The 16,016-nt window shown below is 40.5% G+C and overlaps 1 protein-coding gene across 6 annotated transcripts in view; it reads right to left on the bottom strand.

Moving 5' to 3' along the window:
- Positions 1–4,817, bottom strand: part of Stn1 (STN1 subunit of CST complex) — a 42,742-nt gene extending 37,925 nt beyond the window's left edge. For 3 of the 6 annotated variants that reach the window (XM_048807278.1, XM_015494751.2, XM_048807277.1), the window contains exon 1: positions 3,875–4,814. In XM_048807278.1, coding sequence (XP_048663235.1) covers positions 3,875–4,028 — 154 coding nt within the window. In that variant the 5' untranslated portion in view covers positions 4,029–4,814. Of the gene's footprint in view, positions 1–3,537; positions 3,843–3,874 lie in introns of those variants that run through there. The other 3 variants (XM_015494750.2, XM_048807279.1, XM_048807281.1) reach the window with 3 other exon arrangements.
- Between the last annotated feature and the right edge of the window lie 11,199 nt (positions 4,818–16,016).

Genomic DNA, 16,016 nt, shown 5'->3' on the forward strand with positions numbered 1-16,016 from the left:
GGAGGGCAGCACATCTGGAGAGGGCGTGGAAGCTCAGCAGAACTTCTCTCATAACTTAACTATGCATTTCTTCATCTCCATCCTTTAGAATGTCCTTTATAGTCACCCAGTAAATATAAGTGTTCCCTGAGTTCTAAGAGCTGTTCAAGCAAATTAGTTGAACCTGAAGAAGGGGTTGTGGAAACACTAATTTATAGCCACTTTGTCAGAAGAACAGATAAAAACATCCCAGGACTTGCAACTGGCATCAGAAGTTGTGCAGGGGAAGTCTTGGGGACAGAACCCTCAACCGGTGGGATCTGACACTATCTCCAGGTAGATAACATCAAAACTTAAGAGAATCACAAGTTAAAAGCCAGCCTCAGCAAAAGCAAGGTGTTAAGCAACTCAATGAGATCCTGTTCTAAATAAAATACAAAAAATAGGACTGAGGATGTGGCTCAGTGGCCAAATGCCCTTGAGTTCAATCCATTGTACCAAAAAAAAAAAAAAAAAAAAAAAATTGTACTATAGGATGCCCAGCTGGTTCCATGGCAGAACCTGCTGCTTGCTTTCTGATGGGGAGAAAACCTCACATCTTTTGGGATCTGAGAAATCTTCTGTGTTGTGTATGATATAAGAGCAGAAGAAAAACAAAGCTGTTATTTGTCTAATCTTTGAAATTTGACATTATAGGGACATTTGAAACAAAGACCTTTTTTTCATGTTATGAGCTGTTATTTTTAATTGTTTTTTTTTTTTAATGCAGAAACTCCCCCAAACCTAAGCATTACCACCACCATAGAAACTTTACAATATTTTTATAAGTTCAACCCTAAATTCACAGATTTAGGGAGATGACATTTTGCAATGCAATTCGAACACTAAGACTCCAGCCAGGTTAAATTTCACAGGTTTAGGATACAAACCCTTACAAGACTGCTCTCACTTCAGGCACTAGCCCCAAGTTTTGAGGGAATCCTCTGACCATCTGCATTCTGACCAACTGGCTATAAATCTAGGGATTCCCATGAATCCCTCAGGTTTGGTAATTTGCTGGAACTTAGAAAGATGTTATACTTAGGAGTACAGTTTAGCACCAGTTAAATGAAGAGATAGCAAAGAGTAAGGTTTGGGAAGGTCCAAATGTGAAGCTTCTATATCTCCAGCACACATCATCCTCTGACATATCAATATAAGATCACTAGCCAGGAAAGCTCATCTAAGCCTCAGCATACCAGATTGTTCAGGAAAGCAGAAAACTACGGGGGAGGCTGGCTACCTTCCAAGGAAAACTCCAGAATTTTTATTGGGCTTTCATAATGTAGGCATGATTGATTCATTAGACATATGACTGAACTTGACCTCTGAGGGGTCAGGCTGATGGACCTGGCTCCAAACCCCAACCCTCTAATAGTAAGGACGCTCTTTGAATACAGACAGCCCCATCCTGCAACTATAAGCACAGCAGGTGTGGTCCAAGGGCCTACCATCCACAACAAAGACATTTCATCACTCAGGGAATTCCAAGGATTTAAAGGTTACCTCCCAGGATCAAGGACAAAGGCCAGTCACATTCTTTATTACAGAACACACATGATTCATGTTTTATCATTTTTTTTGGTTAACCTTTGTTATTTTAAGATATTCTCTGCTGTTTAAACATTTCTAAATTTTATAAAGTCTCAAGTTGTCTCTCTCTCTCTCTCTCTCTCACTTTTTTCTGTACCAGCACCACAAAAACAAAAACAAAATGCATCTGAAACACTCTTACCAGTAATGGAGCAAAAATCAGTACTAGTATTTTATTTGTTTGTTTTTAGTACATCATAAAATCCTTTGCCCACAGGAAAAGTGAAGCCTCTACGATATCCCTGATACTTGCTTGCTCATAAACAAGGCTAGCATTTGGTGTGAATGAATTTCTTCCTTTAGAGATGAGCTATAAAGAATACCAGATTGTTCTGGAAAGCGGAAAACTACAGGGGAGGCTGGCTACCTTCCAAGGAAAAAACCAGACCATGTCCAACAATAATTAGGAAATAAAGGTGTGGTGAAAAAAAATTTGTACAAAAGGCTTCAGTGTTAAATCCATTCAGATGTATTTGTACATATAAGTGGAATCACATAAAAGTTCACCCACTTAAACCTGTGGATACTCAAGATCACCATTTCTGGCACATAGCCTGATATTTAAAAAGCTATTGATTGGAAAGCTTCACTCAAAATAGCAAAAAGAGTATAACTGAGGGCTAGGGATATAGCTCAGTTGGCAGAGTGCCTGCCTGGCATGCACTAACCCTGGGTTCAATCCCCAGCACCAAAAAAAAAAAAAAAAAAGTGTATAACCAAACTTCTCATATTGTTTTCGAAGCTTGGTCCTTGTCCCTGATGCCAAACCAATTACAAGGACACAGTTTGTTTTTTAATTTTTTTTTTTAGTTGTAGTTGGACACAATACCTTTATTTTATTTATTTATTTTTATGTGGTGCTGAGGATTGAAGCCAGCGCCTTTGGCGTGCTAGGTGAGCACTCTACCACTGAGCCACAACCCCAGCCCCAAGGACAGTTTTGAGAAAAAGGAAAGAGGTTTATTGCTTTGCTAATAAAGGAGAAACACACATAACTCCTGTCCCAAAGGCTGTGTGATTCTGCTCAACAGCAGGAATAGGGGGCTTTTAAAGAAGGAATTCAAAAGCTACATTCCGCATGTTCTCTGTAGAAGTTGTAATTCACTTGTTAATTTGGGAGACAGTAAATTCTGAGATCTTCTGGTACCATTCCCAAAGTCTGAATTACTTCACTTCCTTGGGATGGTGGTTGTGTACTCAAGGACAGATAAATCTGCCTAAAATGGGGAAGTTTCCTCTGAGATTAGGGAGGCAGAGAGATTAGAGAGTAGCAGGGAGAGAGAAAGGGAAACAAATATGGTTATTTTAAAAATAATTTGCAGTGGCAGAGCAGCAAGGACTTTATTCAAAGCATAAAATGGACCACTGTCACAGTAAACATGTGAAGACACACCCACAGCTACTCCAGTTATTCAAATTTACCCCAAACTCTATTTGTTGTACTTTTAGGTATGATAACCCTTTGTAGTAGCCATTACTCCACCAAATTTTATTTTGAGGTACTGAAGCTTGAACCCAGGGGCACTCCACTACATCCCTAGCCCTTTTAATTTTGTGACAGGATCTCACTAAATTGCCTAGGCTGCCCTTGAACTTGCAATCCTCTGCCTCACCTTCCCAAATTGCTGGGATTACAAGAGTGCACCACAGCCCCTGGCCTAATGAACAACTTTTATTTATCTTTATATGTGTAATTTGTTGTTTCAATTGCCTTTTCTTGAGGGCTCCCTCACTACATGCCAGGCACTGCTTAAAGCACTGTGATTACATAGGTGAACAAGACAGATGATGTCCTTACCCCATGGAGTTCATAGTTCTTTGATTCTGATTAATTCAAAACAAAACAAACTCCCACAAGATCAATCATGGTTGATAATCATTTTTACAAAGAAGAAATCTAAGATTTACAGAAGGTGGGTCACTCACCAAGGCAGGTGACACAAGAGGCCTAGGAACAACTGGCTTGATGATATTTAACACCAAGGGCAGATCCAAAGAAAGACAACTGAGTATTTTTAAATATGGAAGACCTTGAACACAGGCAAAAAGCTTCCTTAGTACAAAGGTAACTTCCCCAGGCAATTTTTTTTTTTTTTTTTTTTTTTAATTTGAGACGGCTTTAACTCATTCCAAGGTCCAAACTAGGTCAAGTTCTAAGCAGAGAGGATTCTCTTTAAAGCACCTAAGCCTCTGCTTTCTGCAACTTTTGGGAAAGAGGGTACAGATGCAACACAGGGATCCATCTGGCTGACCAGTCACATACCTGGCACTTGACGGGATTCCTTCATGCCCAAGATATCCCTGATGTAGAGTTTTGCAAAGGCTAGAAATATAGGATCCAAACCCCACAAGAGGGATGGGGTCTCCTCTTCACACCTGCTGGATTCAGACTGCATCAAGAGGCCGGGCTGTGGCATTCAGCTAAACCTTAAAGACTGTCTCACTGAGTCAAGGATCTATGAGACACAAAAATCAGGATGCAGGGCATTCAATATAGGCAAAATTGGCAGTGTCTGGAAACTGCTCCCAGCAGGCATCCAGAACTCTGGGGAGCCAGGTTCTGTCAAACTCTAACCCACGGGGTGCGGAAAGAAACATTACTGTATGAGGACCTTTCCCCCAAAGTACAAGCTTGGAAATGGCTAAACAACTACTTTTCACTTTGGGGAGAATTCCCCCCCACACACTGGTATGCCCTGAAACCGTGGGTACCAGGAAACAACACGAGCCCTTGGGACCACGCACGTGTAGGGACACAGTAGATGCATGTATCCGTCGCTTTGTTTCTGCACCTTTCGCTTTTCCGGATGAACCAAGGGGAAAAAAAAAAAAAAAAGAAGTTGTAATCACAGCGGCTCGGGAAGCTGAGACAGTAAGATCGCGAGTTCAAAGCCAGCCTCAGCAATGGCGAGGTGCTAAGCAACTCAGTAAGACCCTTCTCTAAATAAAATACAAAATAGGGCTGGGATGTGCCTCAGTGCCCAAGTGCCCCTGAGAGCAATCCCATTTAGGAAAAAAAAAAAAAAAGGGGGAAGCAAAAAATGGATCCGTTCGCAGCCGCAACGGCTTGGCCTCGGGCAGTTCCCAGCAGCGCAGAGGCCGGTCCTTCCGGTGGTCGGAACCGCAAGAAGCCACAGCCCTCGCGCGCTGCAGGAGCAGTTGGCCGAGGTCAACCCTGGAGTTCCGGCGGAGCCCGACACCGCCTCCAGCAGGAGCCAACCCTAGTCAGCCAGCCTGCGTATTTCCTTCCTGCAGCCCGCGCCCCGCCCCCGAGCCGCCGCGGCCCCGCCCCCGTGCTGCCCACGCTCTGCTTCAGGTAGTGGAGGGGCTGTGACGTCAGCTGCCCCGGCTGATCTCTAGCACCTCCCACGACCCGGCTCCCGCCGCGGCTCCGGGAGCAAATGGCGGAGGCTTTGGAGTGGTTCCCGAATTTTCTGTAGTCCAAACCTGCCTTCCCAAATCACTCTTTCACCCTGTTTCCCGCGGCTGACGGGACCCTGAACCAGCATCTCTTAGAGATTTTTTTAAGGATCAGACTTTTGTTGTAAAAGAACAACTAAATAAAGCAGCTCCCAAGGCAGGATTGCGAGTGGCTTCTTTGTTAGCTTGCGGTACTAGGGTTTAATCCCAGGGCCTCGTGCATACTAGGCAAGTTCCCAATTGTGAGCTATGTCCCCAACAACATTATGGTGTATTTTAAATGATCTCCCTTGGAGATACTATTAGAATCTAAATTTGAGCCTTTGAGTGAATACCAGACCTTGTCTCTTCTGTGGACAGCCCTGGAAGGTCATGACCCTACCCTACATTTTGTCTCATTTCCTCTTACCTGATCTATAGTCCGGAATGTTGTACACTTAAGAACTTTGAAAAGCTGGCACTTTCATGCTACCCTGTTGGTGCCTTGTCCTCTCACTAATTTAAAGCGAGAAAAGACAATCACATTCCACTTTCATAAATAATGAAGCTACATCATAATATGACTGGAGATGGCGGGAGTTCTTCCTAATTTACAGGGCCTCTAATATGACATGAACAGGACAGGTCAGCCCAGCAGACCAATCCCCCCGGGGGGCAGGTGGTGACCCAAAGAGATAATTACTAAACTATTTATCAGAAAAGGAACTTTAAGCAACTGGAATGGAAAATGTGTCATTAGAACCATGGCATTCAATTACCTCTCTGGCACAGATGAAGCTGAAAACAGGCTTTGGTAAAATACAGCATCACCCAGATTCTATTGCAATGAACAGTTGGGCCTGTAGAATTTAAGATCTAATTAAGAGAAAACACCCTCTCTCATAGAAGGGAAACTGTCCCCAAGGAAACACCCAGTCGGACAGGAGCTTCCAGCTCACCTGTCAGGCAGGGAGAGACAGGTTGGGTGACATTTTCCTAAATGCACACATCTGCTCCAGGGTGGGACCCAAAAAAGGAAATTACTCCTAGGTGTACTCAGAGCCTGAGATGATTTTAGAAATGACTCTCATGGCTCTGAGGAGTAGAGTGCTAGAGATAAAAGTCCTTGGGGACTCCATGCTTACTGCCAGCCTTGGGCAGGGCCCTACCCAGGTTGAATAAACAGAACAGATTACCCCATGTCATCTTTTATAATGAAGGGAGGACTCCTTTGAGTCCAGGGGGCTTTTTTTGATCTGAGCCACAAACCTAAAGGAGTAGGTTATAACTGAAACCTACAGTGAGGTGTGGAAGAGAATTTCCAGATAGCAGAAACATCTAGAAGAATCTGGGAGAATCCTTGTAGCTTCAGTCACTAACACTGTAGATTCCAACTTCCCCAAACCACTGCCTGGACTTTGTGTGAAGGGGCTCCTGAGATCTTTATCAACACTATAGGGCTCCTGCTTCAGACTCCATAACACTGCAAAGCAGACATTTCCAAACCCAACAGCTAGCACTTAATGCTAGGAACCCTTTCTTATGGGTTCACAGTGTGGTGTAAAATAACTTGTTTTATAGGCTTTTTATTTATTTATTTAACAGAATAGACGATTCTTTCTAGAAAGTTAAGATTTTAGTAAATTCTTCTGGGAGTTGAACTGCATATCTCAACCTCAAAGCCTAAATTGTGTTGTAACTATTTTTGACATCTTTGTAGGTAGATGGGGTTAGTCCATTTGCAAATTGAATTAGATTTTTTTTTTATCCCAAGTTTATAATTGACAAATATTCTCTCCTTAACCAAACTCTAATCAGGATCCTTTAGCCCTCTTTTGGGCTAGGCCTCAACCTTGGCCTGCAAAGATCTGAATAAACACTAAACAACTCAAGGACACATTCTAGTCCCTCTTAAAATGCCTGCCTGAGAAAACTGAAGGCTGGCAAAAGAATTACAGCTTGTTCCAGCCCTTACTTGAAGATAAGTTCCTGGTACCTGGGGGAGGGTAGGAGCCCAACTTCTACGAGTACCAGTTAGCAAACCTAGATGGGTTTCACATGACCACCCCTGCCGCAGTCTGGCTGGGCACAATCAGGAGCCACTTGTCAAAAGAAACTAACTTTATTTTTAGAACCACACACGCCAAACAAAACAGCCTCTCAGGAAAAACCCTCAGAGCCTCAACTGCCACCACCGGCTTTCCACAAGCCTCTCTCTCCCACACAAGCTTCTCCCCACCTCCCACAATCCTCCTACTCTTGAGGCCAATTGGCTGGGTCACGTGGGCGGAGCCAAAAAAGTCCCCCAATGAGCAGCTCCGTGGTCTGAAAGGGCAGGGAAACAGCCCAATGAGCATCACCGCAGAGGAGCCAATCAGCTAGATGTTGCTGGGGCCCTGTGAGCCAATCATCAGCCTGCAGCTGGAAGTTTGCTGGCAGCTGGAAGTTTGCTGGGGCCCCTTCGGCTGTGGCTCTCAACACACCCCTTCTTCCTACTTTTGGTAATTTTTCAATTCCCCAACTCTTGTCAAGCCCTTACTGTTCATCTCCCCCTACTCCCTCATTTTCTCTTTAATAAAAGACCTAGATCTCGGTTCTCTAGAAGTCTGAATGAACTCAGCTCTTTACCCTCCTGTCTGTAGTTACTAAATAAAATCTGTTTTTTTTTTTTGCTTTAACTAATGTCTGGCTGTGTCTGTCTTGATGTAACAAAGACAACTTGACATTCTTATTATATTATCTCCCTGGAGGGACCTTCAATAGCAGCATATCTTGAACTCTCTATGTGCTTTGACACTGGACTATGGGACTATGGGGGAATCACTAATTATATTATTGGTACAAAAAGAGTGGTGTGTGTGAAATGTTAAATAACAAAGCAAGAGACTAACTTGTGACTTAAAAACACACTTGTGAGTGTGTTTGCCTGGCTTATAATTATTTTATGGGCTATGAGAGATAAATGGAGGGTTCTTATTAAATAAAATAATATAGTATTGTGTATGTTGGAATAAAGCATATGTTGGAATAAAAGTATGTTGGAATAAAGTGCTCAATATATTCCATCCATTATTTGTTTTCACTACACAGTTGCAATTTAAACTGTGTTTTGAAAAACTGGCAAAGCTTTTTTATTCGTGAACCATAGTCTTAAAACTCTGGTCAAGTACTGTTGACTAGAAGTGGGGACCAGGAGGCAAAACCAGGTGTGGGGGGTTCCAGCCCTCCTGGAACTCCCATTTTGTTGGGAGGAAAAGGAAGGGCGGTGAACAAAAGTAAATAAAATAAATACAGATTGTTTTCAATGCTTTGAAGAAAGTTAGAAGTGCATTAGGCTTGCTCCTATTGGGATCTGGGGGCTACATCAGTTGAGATGAAGTAATGCGTAGGCTGAGACCTGCAGGATATGAAACAACCACGCTCAAAAAAGTGCTCATGAAGGAGCATTCCATTCAGCAGTTACAGTCAGGCAAATGTCTGGAGGTAGAAAAGTACTTGCTTGTACCAGGAACAGGAGAAAGTGTGGGGAAGCCTGGCTGTCGATGCAATTGAAGAGACAGGCAGAAAGCAAAATATAAGAGATCTGATAGGCCACAACAGATGGGAATTTTATCCTCAGTCTCCCTGTCTGTATAAAGGGGATAATATTGCGGTGGGGCAGGAACAGTACAAAGACAGCAGGATGAGCCAGGCCCCCATGTGTAGACAAGCCAACACGGCAGCCTGATTGGAGAGGGAGCTGCAGTGAAAGCTGGAGACCAGGATTTAAGCTAGATTCTGAATGGCTTGAATGAGTTGCTGTTTTTATTCCCTACAAACAATCCAATGGTCTTGATTATTGATCAGAGGAATGATTTAATGAATTAAAAAATTGTGGGGATACCTGCCATCTCTGATAAACAGTGATGGGAGTACAAAAATATGTAAGAAGTGTTCTTTATCCATTTTCTGAATCTATCCTTAAAATTGTGTCTCAGGGATATTCTCCAGTTGAAGGCAAATAAACTAGGATAAGAAAATATTAGGGGGCCTATTCCAGTGGCCCTGATCTATATCCCTTGTTCCCCTGTCCCCTTAACAATCTTGCTAAAAATCCTGTGATGTTTCTCCCTCTTTCTCCCTTTTTCTGGCTCCCCCTTGGCACGTAAATAAGCTCTCCTGCTCTTCTAAAGTGTCTTCCAATGTAAAGCAAATAGCCTTTCTGAAGACCTCTGCCCTTTAATTACTGTCCTGCTCTCTCCTTTCAAAGCTAAATCCCTTGGAAGAGTCTGGGCATTCCCTGCCCACGTTTCCCTATGTTGGTTCTCCAATTCAACCAACCATAATCTGACACCAATCGACCTCTTCACTGAAATTGCAGTCCTGAGGTTATAATTACCTTCAAATTCTCAAATGTGATGGATAGTTTCCTTATCATTTCTGATCATTTTTTTTTCTGTTTTTCTAGCATTTAATGTTGAGTGGATCATATTCTCTCCTTACCCCACCTTGGTTCTTCCTTCCCTCTCTTTCTTCTTTCTTGGTGTTCTTGTTTACTGTTTATCTCTTACAGGTTGATGTTCCCAGGATTCAGCCTCCTGCTCATTTTCCTTTCTTCTCACCCTATGCATTTCCTCTCAGTGCCCCAGCCAATCCTATGCCTTCAACTGATGCGGTATTCCAGTGACTCTCAACTTTTCATATTTAGCCCAGAGCTTTTCACGAACCCTGCACCTGAATTTCCAAGTGGACTCCCCTGGATCCCCAAACTAAACCTCTTCCCCTGTTCTACCCTTCTGTTCCCTGTCAGGATGCACATCACCATCATCTGCCAATTATCAAGGTCGGAAAACTGGAAGGCTTCAAGGACATCCTGCTCTCTTTTACCCTGAGATGCAATTAGTCATGAACCTGTCAATTCTGTTTTCTAAATATGTTCTCTCGTTTAGCCCCTCCTCCCCATTCCTGTGGCCATAGTGTTAGTCAGACTTTCACAATTATCTCCTGGATGGCTGACACTACCTTTCAACTAGTTCCTCTACCTCAACCTGGCCACCCTCCAGTTCATCATCTACACCTCTGCCAGGATGATCCTTATAAAGTGCAAATTGGATAGTGTTATTCCCTTGTCTAAAATCTAGTGGCTTTATGTAGAAGGTAGAATAAAGTTCAAATTCCTTAGTATCTTATATCATTTCCTCCTGGCCTGGTCAAGATGTACATTTCCAAGCTCATTTCCTACCACCTCTTATATCTGACATCCCAGGCCAGCATCTTCTGGTGCTTTTCTGAGGAGTCCTTCCTCAAGATATTGAAGAAAGTCAAGCTGAATAAGTTTGGATTTAAGTCCAATAAGTGGGGAAAGACAGTAGAATGAGTCAGACATAACTTTCCTATGTTCATATATGAATACACAACCAGTGTAACTCCATATCATCTACAACCACAAAAATGGGGCATTATACTCCATGTATGTATAATATGTCAAAATACATTCTACTGTCATGTATAATTAAAAAGAACAAATAAAAATTTAAAAATAAATCCAATAAGTGGATTTAAACACAGTAATACATATTTGAATATCTAGGACAGAAACAGAGTGGGTGAAGTTTGAGCACCAAACTAACATTTCAATGAAGTTAGTTTGGGAAATGCAACTGAAGATATGTGGAACTACTTACAGTAACTAGAATATGCTAGGCTGTCTTTTGCTTCTCTCCCTTCTGCCTGGGATACCACTCACTTATTAGTTTCAAAAATGACTCTTCTATATGTGCTGGGAATGCAGAAAAAAGTGCTATGTACTGGTCATATGGAAGGAACGAGGCTCTGTAAGAACCTAACATGTAAACACATGGTCACAGTATGTCATGATGAATGCTGTGTAACTGGGCAGCATGAGGTGGGAGACCTGAGTTGAAATGATCAGCAGACAATAACCTTGCCCTCTCCTTCTTCACCTGAGTTATATCTAAGGTACCTGTCAGTTCACTTCATGTATTTTGGATTAGCTGTTAAGTTCACATATATTTCTAATTGTTATCTCTTCTTGAAGTTTTGATTCTTAGCATTATGAAACATTTTCCTATGTCTCCAAGAATAATTCTTGTCTTATAGTCTATTTTTTCCTGGTGTTGTTATAATCACTCAAATTCTCTAATGGTTAATGTGTATAAGATATATCTTTTTCCATCCTTTTCATTGTAATCTATTTGTGTCTGAATCTAAGCCTCTTATGGATGGCATATATAGGCATATATAGTTTTATTACATTTTGCTTTACTGTGCTTTGAAGGCATTGTAAATTTTACAAATTGAAGGTATTTTTAATTAGCTGAGTGCAGTGATGCACACCTGTAATCCCAGCAGTTCAGGAGGCTGAGGCAGGAGGATCTCGAGTTCAAAGCCAGGCTTAGCAACTTATAAAAGCCCTAAACAACTTAATGAGACCCTATCTCTAAATAAAATATAAAAAGGGCTGGGGACGTGGCTCAGCAGTTAAGTGCCCCTGGGTTCAATCCTCAGTACAAAAAAAAAAAAAAAGGATTTATAATTAAAATATGCACATTATTTTTTTTAGACACAATGCTGTTGTATACTTAATAGACTACAGTATGGTATGAACATAACTTTTCTTTAAATTTTTTTTAGTTGTAGATGGACACAATATCTTTATTTATTTAGTTTCATGTGGTGCTAAGGATTGAACCCAGTGCTTCACATGTGAGAGGCAAGCACTTCATTACTGTGCTACAGTCCCAACCCTGAACATAACTTTTTCTATACACTGTAAAATCAAAACATATTATGTGACTCTATTTTGATATTTGCTTTATTGTGGTAGTCTGGAATTTGCCATTATCAATGAAGAATATCTATAGTAGGCCCTTCCCTTTTTATATAGTCTAATAATCTCTGCCTTTTGATTGGGGTATTTAGGCTATTCATATTTAATGTAATTATCAATGTAATCAGCTTAATGTTTTCCATTTTTCTATTTGTTTTCTCCATGTCAACAGTATTTTTTTTTCTTCTGTTCCTCCTGAACTACTTTATTTTGTATTAAATGTTTTAGGTGACATTTAAATTACTCTGTTAAGGGCTGGGGATGTGGCTCAAGTGGTAGCCGCTCGCTTGGCATGTGTGAGGCCCGGGTTCCATCCTCAGCACCACATGCAAATAAAGATGTTGTGTCCACCAAAAACTAAAAAATAAAATATTAAAAATAAATAAATTACTCTGTTAATTTTGAAAAATATTTTTATTTTGGGGGATTTAAGAAGTATAATATGCATCTTAACTTTCTACAATCTATTTCAGATTGCCCTAATTTAGTTACTTAATTTTGCTTCAATACTCTTATATTCCCTCCCTCCTTCTTTGTGTTATTACTGCCACAAATATCACATTCATATATATTATAAACCCAACAATACAATGTTATCATTATGGCTTTGCATGATCTCATACCTTTGAAAGAAGACAATAAGTGAGAAGAAACATTGCTATAGATTTTTGTGTCAGTCAGCTTTTTGTTACTGTGACCAAAACACCTGATGAGAACAACTTAGAGGAGGAGAATTTGGGACCCATAATTTCAGATTGAGTCCAAGGTTAACAGACTCCATATTCTGGGCCTGAGATGAGGCACAGCATCATGGTAGAAAGGTGTGGTGAAGGAAAGCTGAAGATATAATCCCCAAGGGTATGCCCCTAGAGACTCACTTTCCTCCAACCATGCACTACTGGTTTACAGTTATCACCCATCTATCCAATCTCTGGCTCCTATTGAATACAGGGGCACTTAACCACTGAGCAAAATCCCTGGCCCTTTTTTGTCTTTTATTTAGAGACAGGGTCTTACTGAGTTGCTTAGTGCCTTGCTAAGTTGCTGAGTCTGGCTTTGAACATGTAATCCTCCTGCCTCAGTCTGCGAATTGCTGGGATTTCAGGTGTGCACCACTACACCTGGCCATACATACAATTTTAAAAATAATTTAAAATATGCTATTTTGCAATTTAAAAATTTTGAGTATATATATTACTTAATAACAAAATTTACTTTGAAGTTAGCATCTACAAATCTCACAAATGTAATATTGAGTGAAAGAAGCCAGACACATAAGAGAGTACATATGTATGATTCTATTTATATAAAGTGTAAACCAGGAAAAATTGTTCTGTGCTGTTGGAAATCAAAATAGTGGCTACCCTCTGTTGGGTGAACCACAAGAGAGCATGAAGGGGACTAGTGTGAGTCCCGGTCATCTAATGCGACTCAACCTGAATCTATGTTGTATTTCCGTAAACTTTTTTCGTTTTGTTTTTCAGTTTGCATCCTTAGTATTTGAAGTTGCACTTGAAGTTGAAGAGAATTAAAAAGTTAATTTGTTATCTGGGGAAGAACTCATATTTTGTGTTATTGTCCCTTGCAGAGAAAGTAGATCATTTTCAATGTTAATGTGATTCAAGACAAGAGACAGAACATCTTCATATATCTTTATTATTTGACATGTTCCGGTAGGCTCGAATAGCCATGCCAGTTCATATGCATTAACATAAAGCTGGCCAACTGAATAGAATTTTGTTTTTTTCTTATCAATCTATAATCCTCCCGAGGGCTACTTCCAATCAAAGAAAAATTTAACTCCCCAATGATATCAAAGACAGCACATTCCAGAGGTTAATTAACAAATCACCCAGAGAAGATCGAAAGGCTATTATGCTGACAAGTTCAAGAGCTAATCTGTTTTGATGATGTAATTTGCAGTAGTTCTTGATCCATATTAGCCTGATGGGTAACAGCTGCTCTGGTCCCCAGATGATTGAAGTGGGAGCAGTGAAGGGTAAATGCCATCAAATGGAGAGAGAATACACAGCCAGAGTGAATACACCTACTATGCTGCTATCCTATCTAGAAAACTTGTTTACTCATCTTGCTTTCATTAACACAGATTTTACAAATCTATCACAATCTCGGCTCTGGGTTCCCTCATCCAAGACCACTCCAGTCAATACTGGCGATGCCTTTTCCCTAAATGCCTGTGGCACTGACAGCATCACACACTTTAGTACTTACTCTTTGCTAGTTATGTCAAGAATGTGAACCTTGTCCCCCAACTTCGCAATCAGTTGCTTAAGGATATATATATATATATTTATATCCCTCATATCATGAGAGATGATAGCTACAAAAAGTAAATAAAAAGTAACTGGAGCAAAATGCTGATAAATGCCCAGGAAGAGGGATAGTTATATATGAGTCTCTTCTATTATCCTATCTGCTTTGATAGGTTTGAAAATGTCCTCAATTGTAGGGTTGGCAGATTTAGCAAATAAAAATGCAGAGTTCTCAGTTACATTTGAGTTTCAAATGAACAACAAATACTTTCTTACTATACACAACTCATATTTTATTATAATATCACTTTTAATATTTAATATCTATTTAATTTAAATATGCAATTTATAACAATATTAATGTCATGCATTGCCTAACAAAGGAATACATTTCTGAGAAATGTATCTAGGTGATTGGCTTCTTGTGTGAATGTCACAGAGTGTACTCACAAAAATTGAAACAGCTACAACTTCTCTAGGTGACATGATCTTATGGGACCACTATCATTATGTTGTATGAGTTGAGTGAAACACTGTAATGCAGTATATGATTGTATATATAACATTTTATTATAATATTATTGGATATTATATTCTATGTTTATATTATTATTATTATATGTTCTCATGAGACATACTAAAGTTATTTGTTGATTACCTCAAATACAAATTTAATGGGGTGTTCTGTATTTTATCTGGCAATCTGACTTGTTAGAAACTTAAAAACATAACAGGTGATTAATTGATGGGCTAAAGGAAAATGGATGAAAGATACCTGGGCATGGTGATATATGCCTATAAACCCAGCTCCTCTGGTGGCTGATCTAGGAGGATCTCAAGTTTGAGGTCAGTTTGGGCAACTTAATGAGCCCTGTCTCAAAAAGAGGTTGGCATGGGTGGGGGTGGTACTGGGAATGTACCTTAAAGACAAAGTGCCCCTGGATTCATCCCTAGTATCAAAAGTAGATGGAAAAAAAATCCCATGGTATCTCTTAAAGAATGATCTGTAGTCACTTGCATCAACCCCCTGTCCCCAAGGAACTAGTGAAAAGGGCATCTCCCCTGGGCCCTTACCCCTCTCTAGAGTTGCCAAATCAGCACTCTCCTGGGGAAACAGTATTTGCAGTAAGTTTCCCAGGTGATTCTGATGCTATCCCTAGAGCCAATCTGATGTCTAGGATGTTTCTAATTTTTCTGATTTGATCTCTTTTCCTTGTTTGAGCAACTTCTACTTTTTGTACGTCAGGGACCTGAAGAGGTGTTTAATATTCCTGCTTAATGACTCACTGAAGTTAAATCTAGTCACAGACATTCTAGTAACTTTTTGTAGTGAATTGTTCCTTAATATTCATCTAATGGCCTAGCATATTAACTTTTTAAAAAGTTTTTTTTAGTTGTAGATGGACACAATACCTTTATTTTATTTATTTATTTTTATGTGGTGCTGAAAATCAAACCCAATGTCTCACATGTGCTATGTGAGCACTCTACCACTGAGTCACAATCCCAGCCCTAGCATCTTAACTACTGATCCATAGTCTACTAACATATATTCATTGTTATAGAAAAATATTAATTGATAAAAATCACAGCATCCTTTAGTATTTTAAGACAAGGGCTTCTGGAATGACCAAACGTCCTTCTGTGTTTAGGACTGTTCCAGTTTTAGCCCTGTTAGTCCTGTGTCCCAGGCTAGTGCCCAGTCCTGGTTGTTCCTGGTCACCTTCCCATGATAGATGTCATGGTATGTTATCCAGATATGTTGTCCATGATAGATGTCATGGTAGGTTGTCTCCATTCAGGGCCAACCTACACATTTGCCCAGTTCATACTTGAGACTTTCCCTAGAGAACTACCTCACCCAAACCTATGGCCCATCTTGGGGTAGTAACTGTGGCTGTAGC

This window comes from Marmota marmota, unplaced genomic scaffold, assembly GCF_001458135.2.
Source record: "Marmota marmota marmota unplaced genomic scaffold, marMar, whole genome shotgun sequence".
Lineage (NCBI taxonomy): Eukaryota > Metazoa > Chordata > Mammalia > Rodentia > Sciuridae > Marmota > Marmota marmota.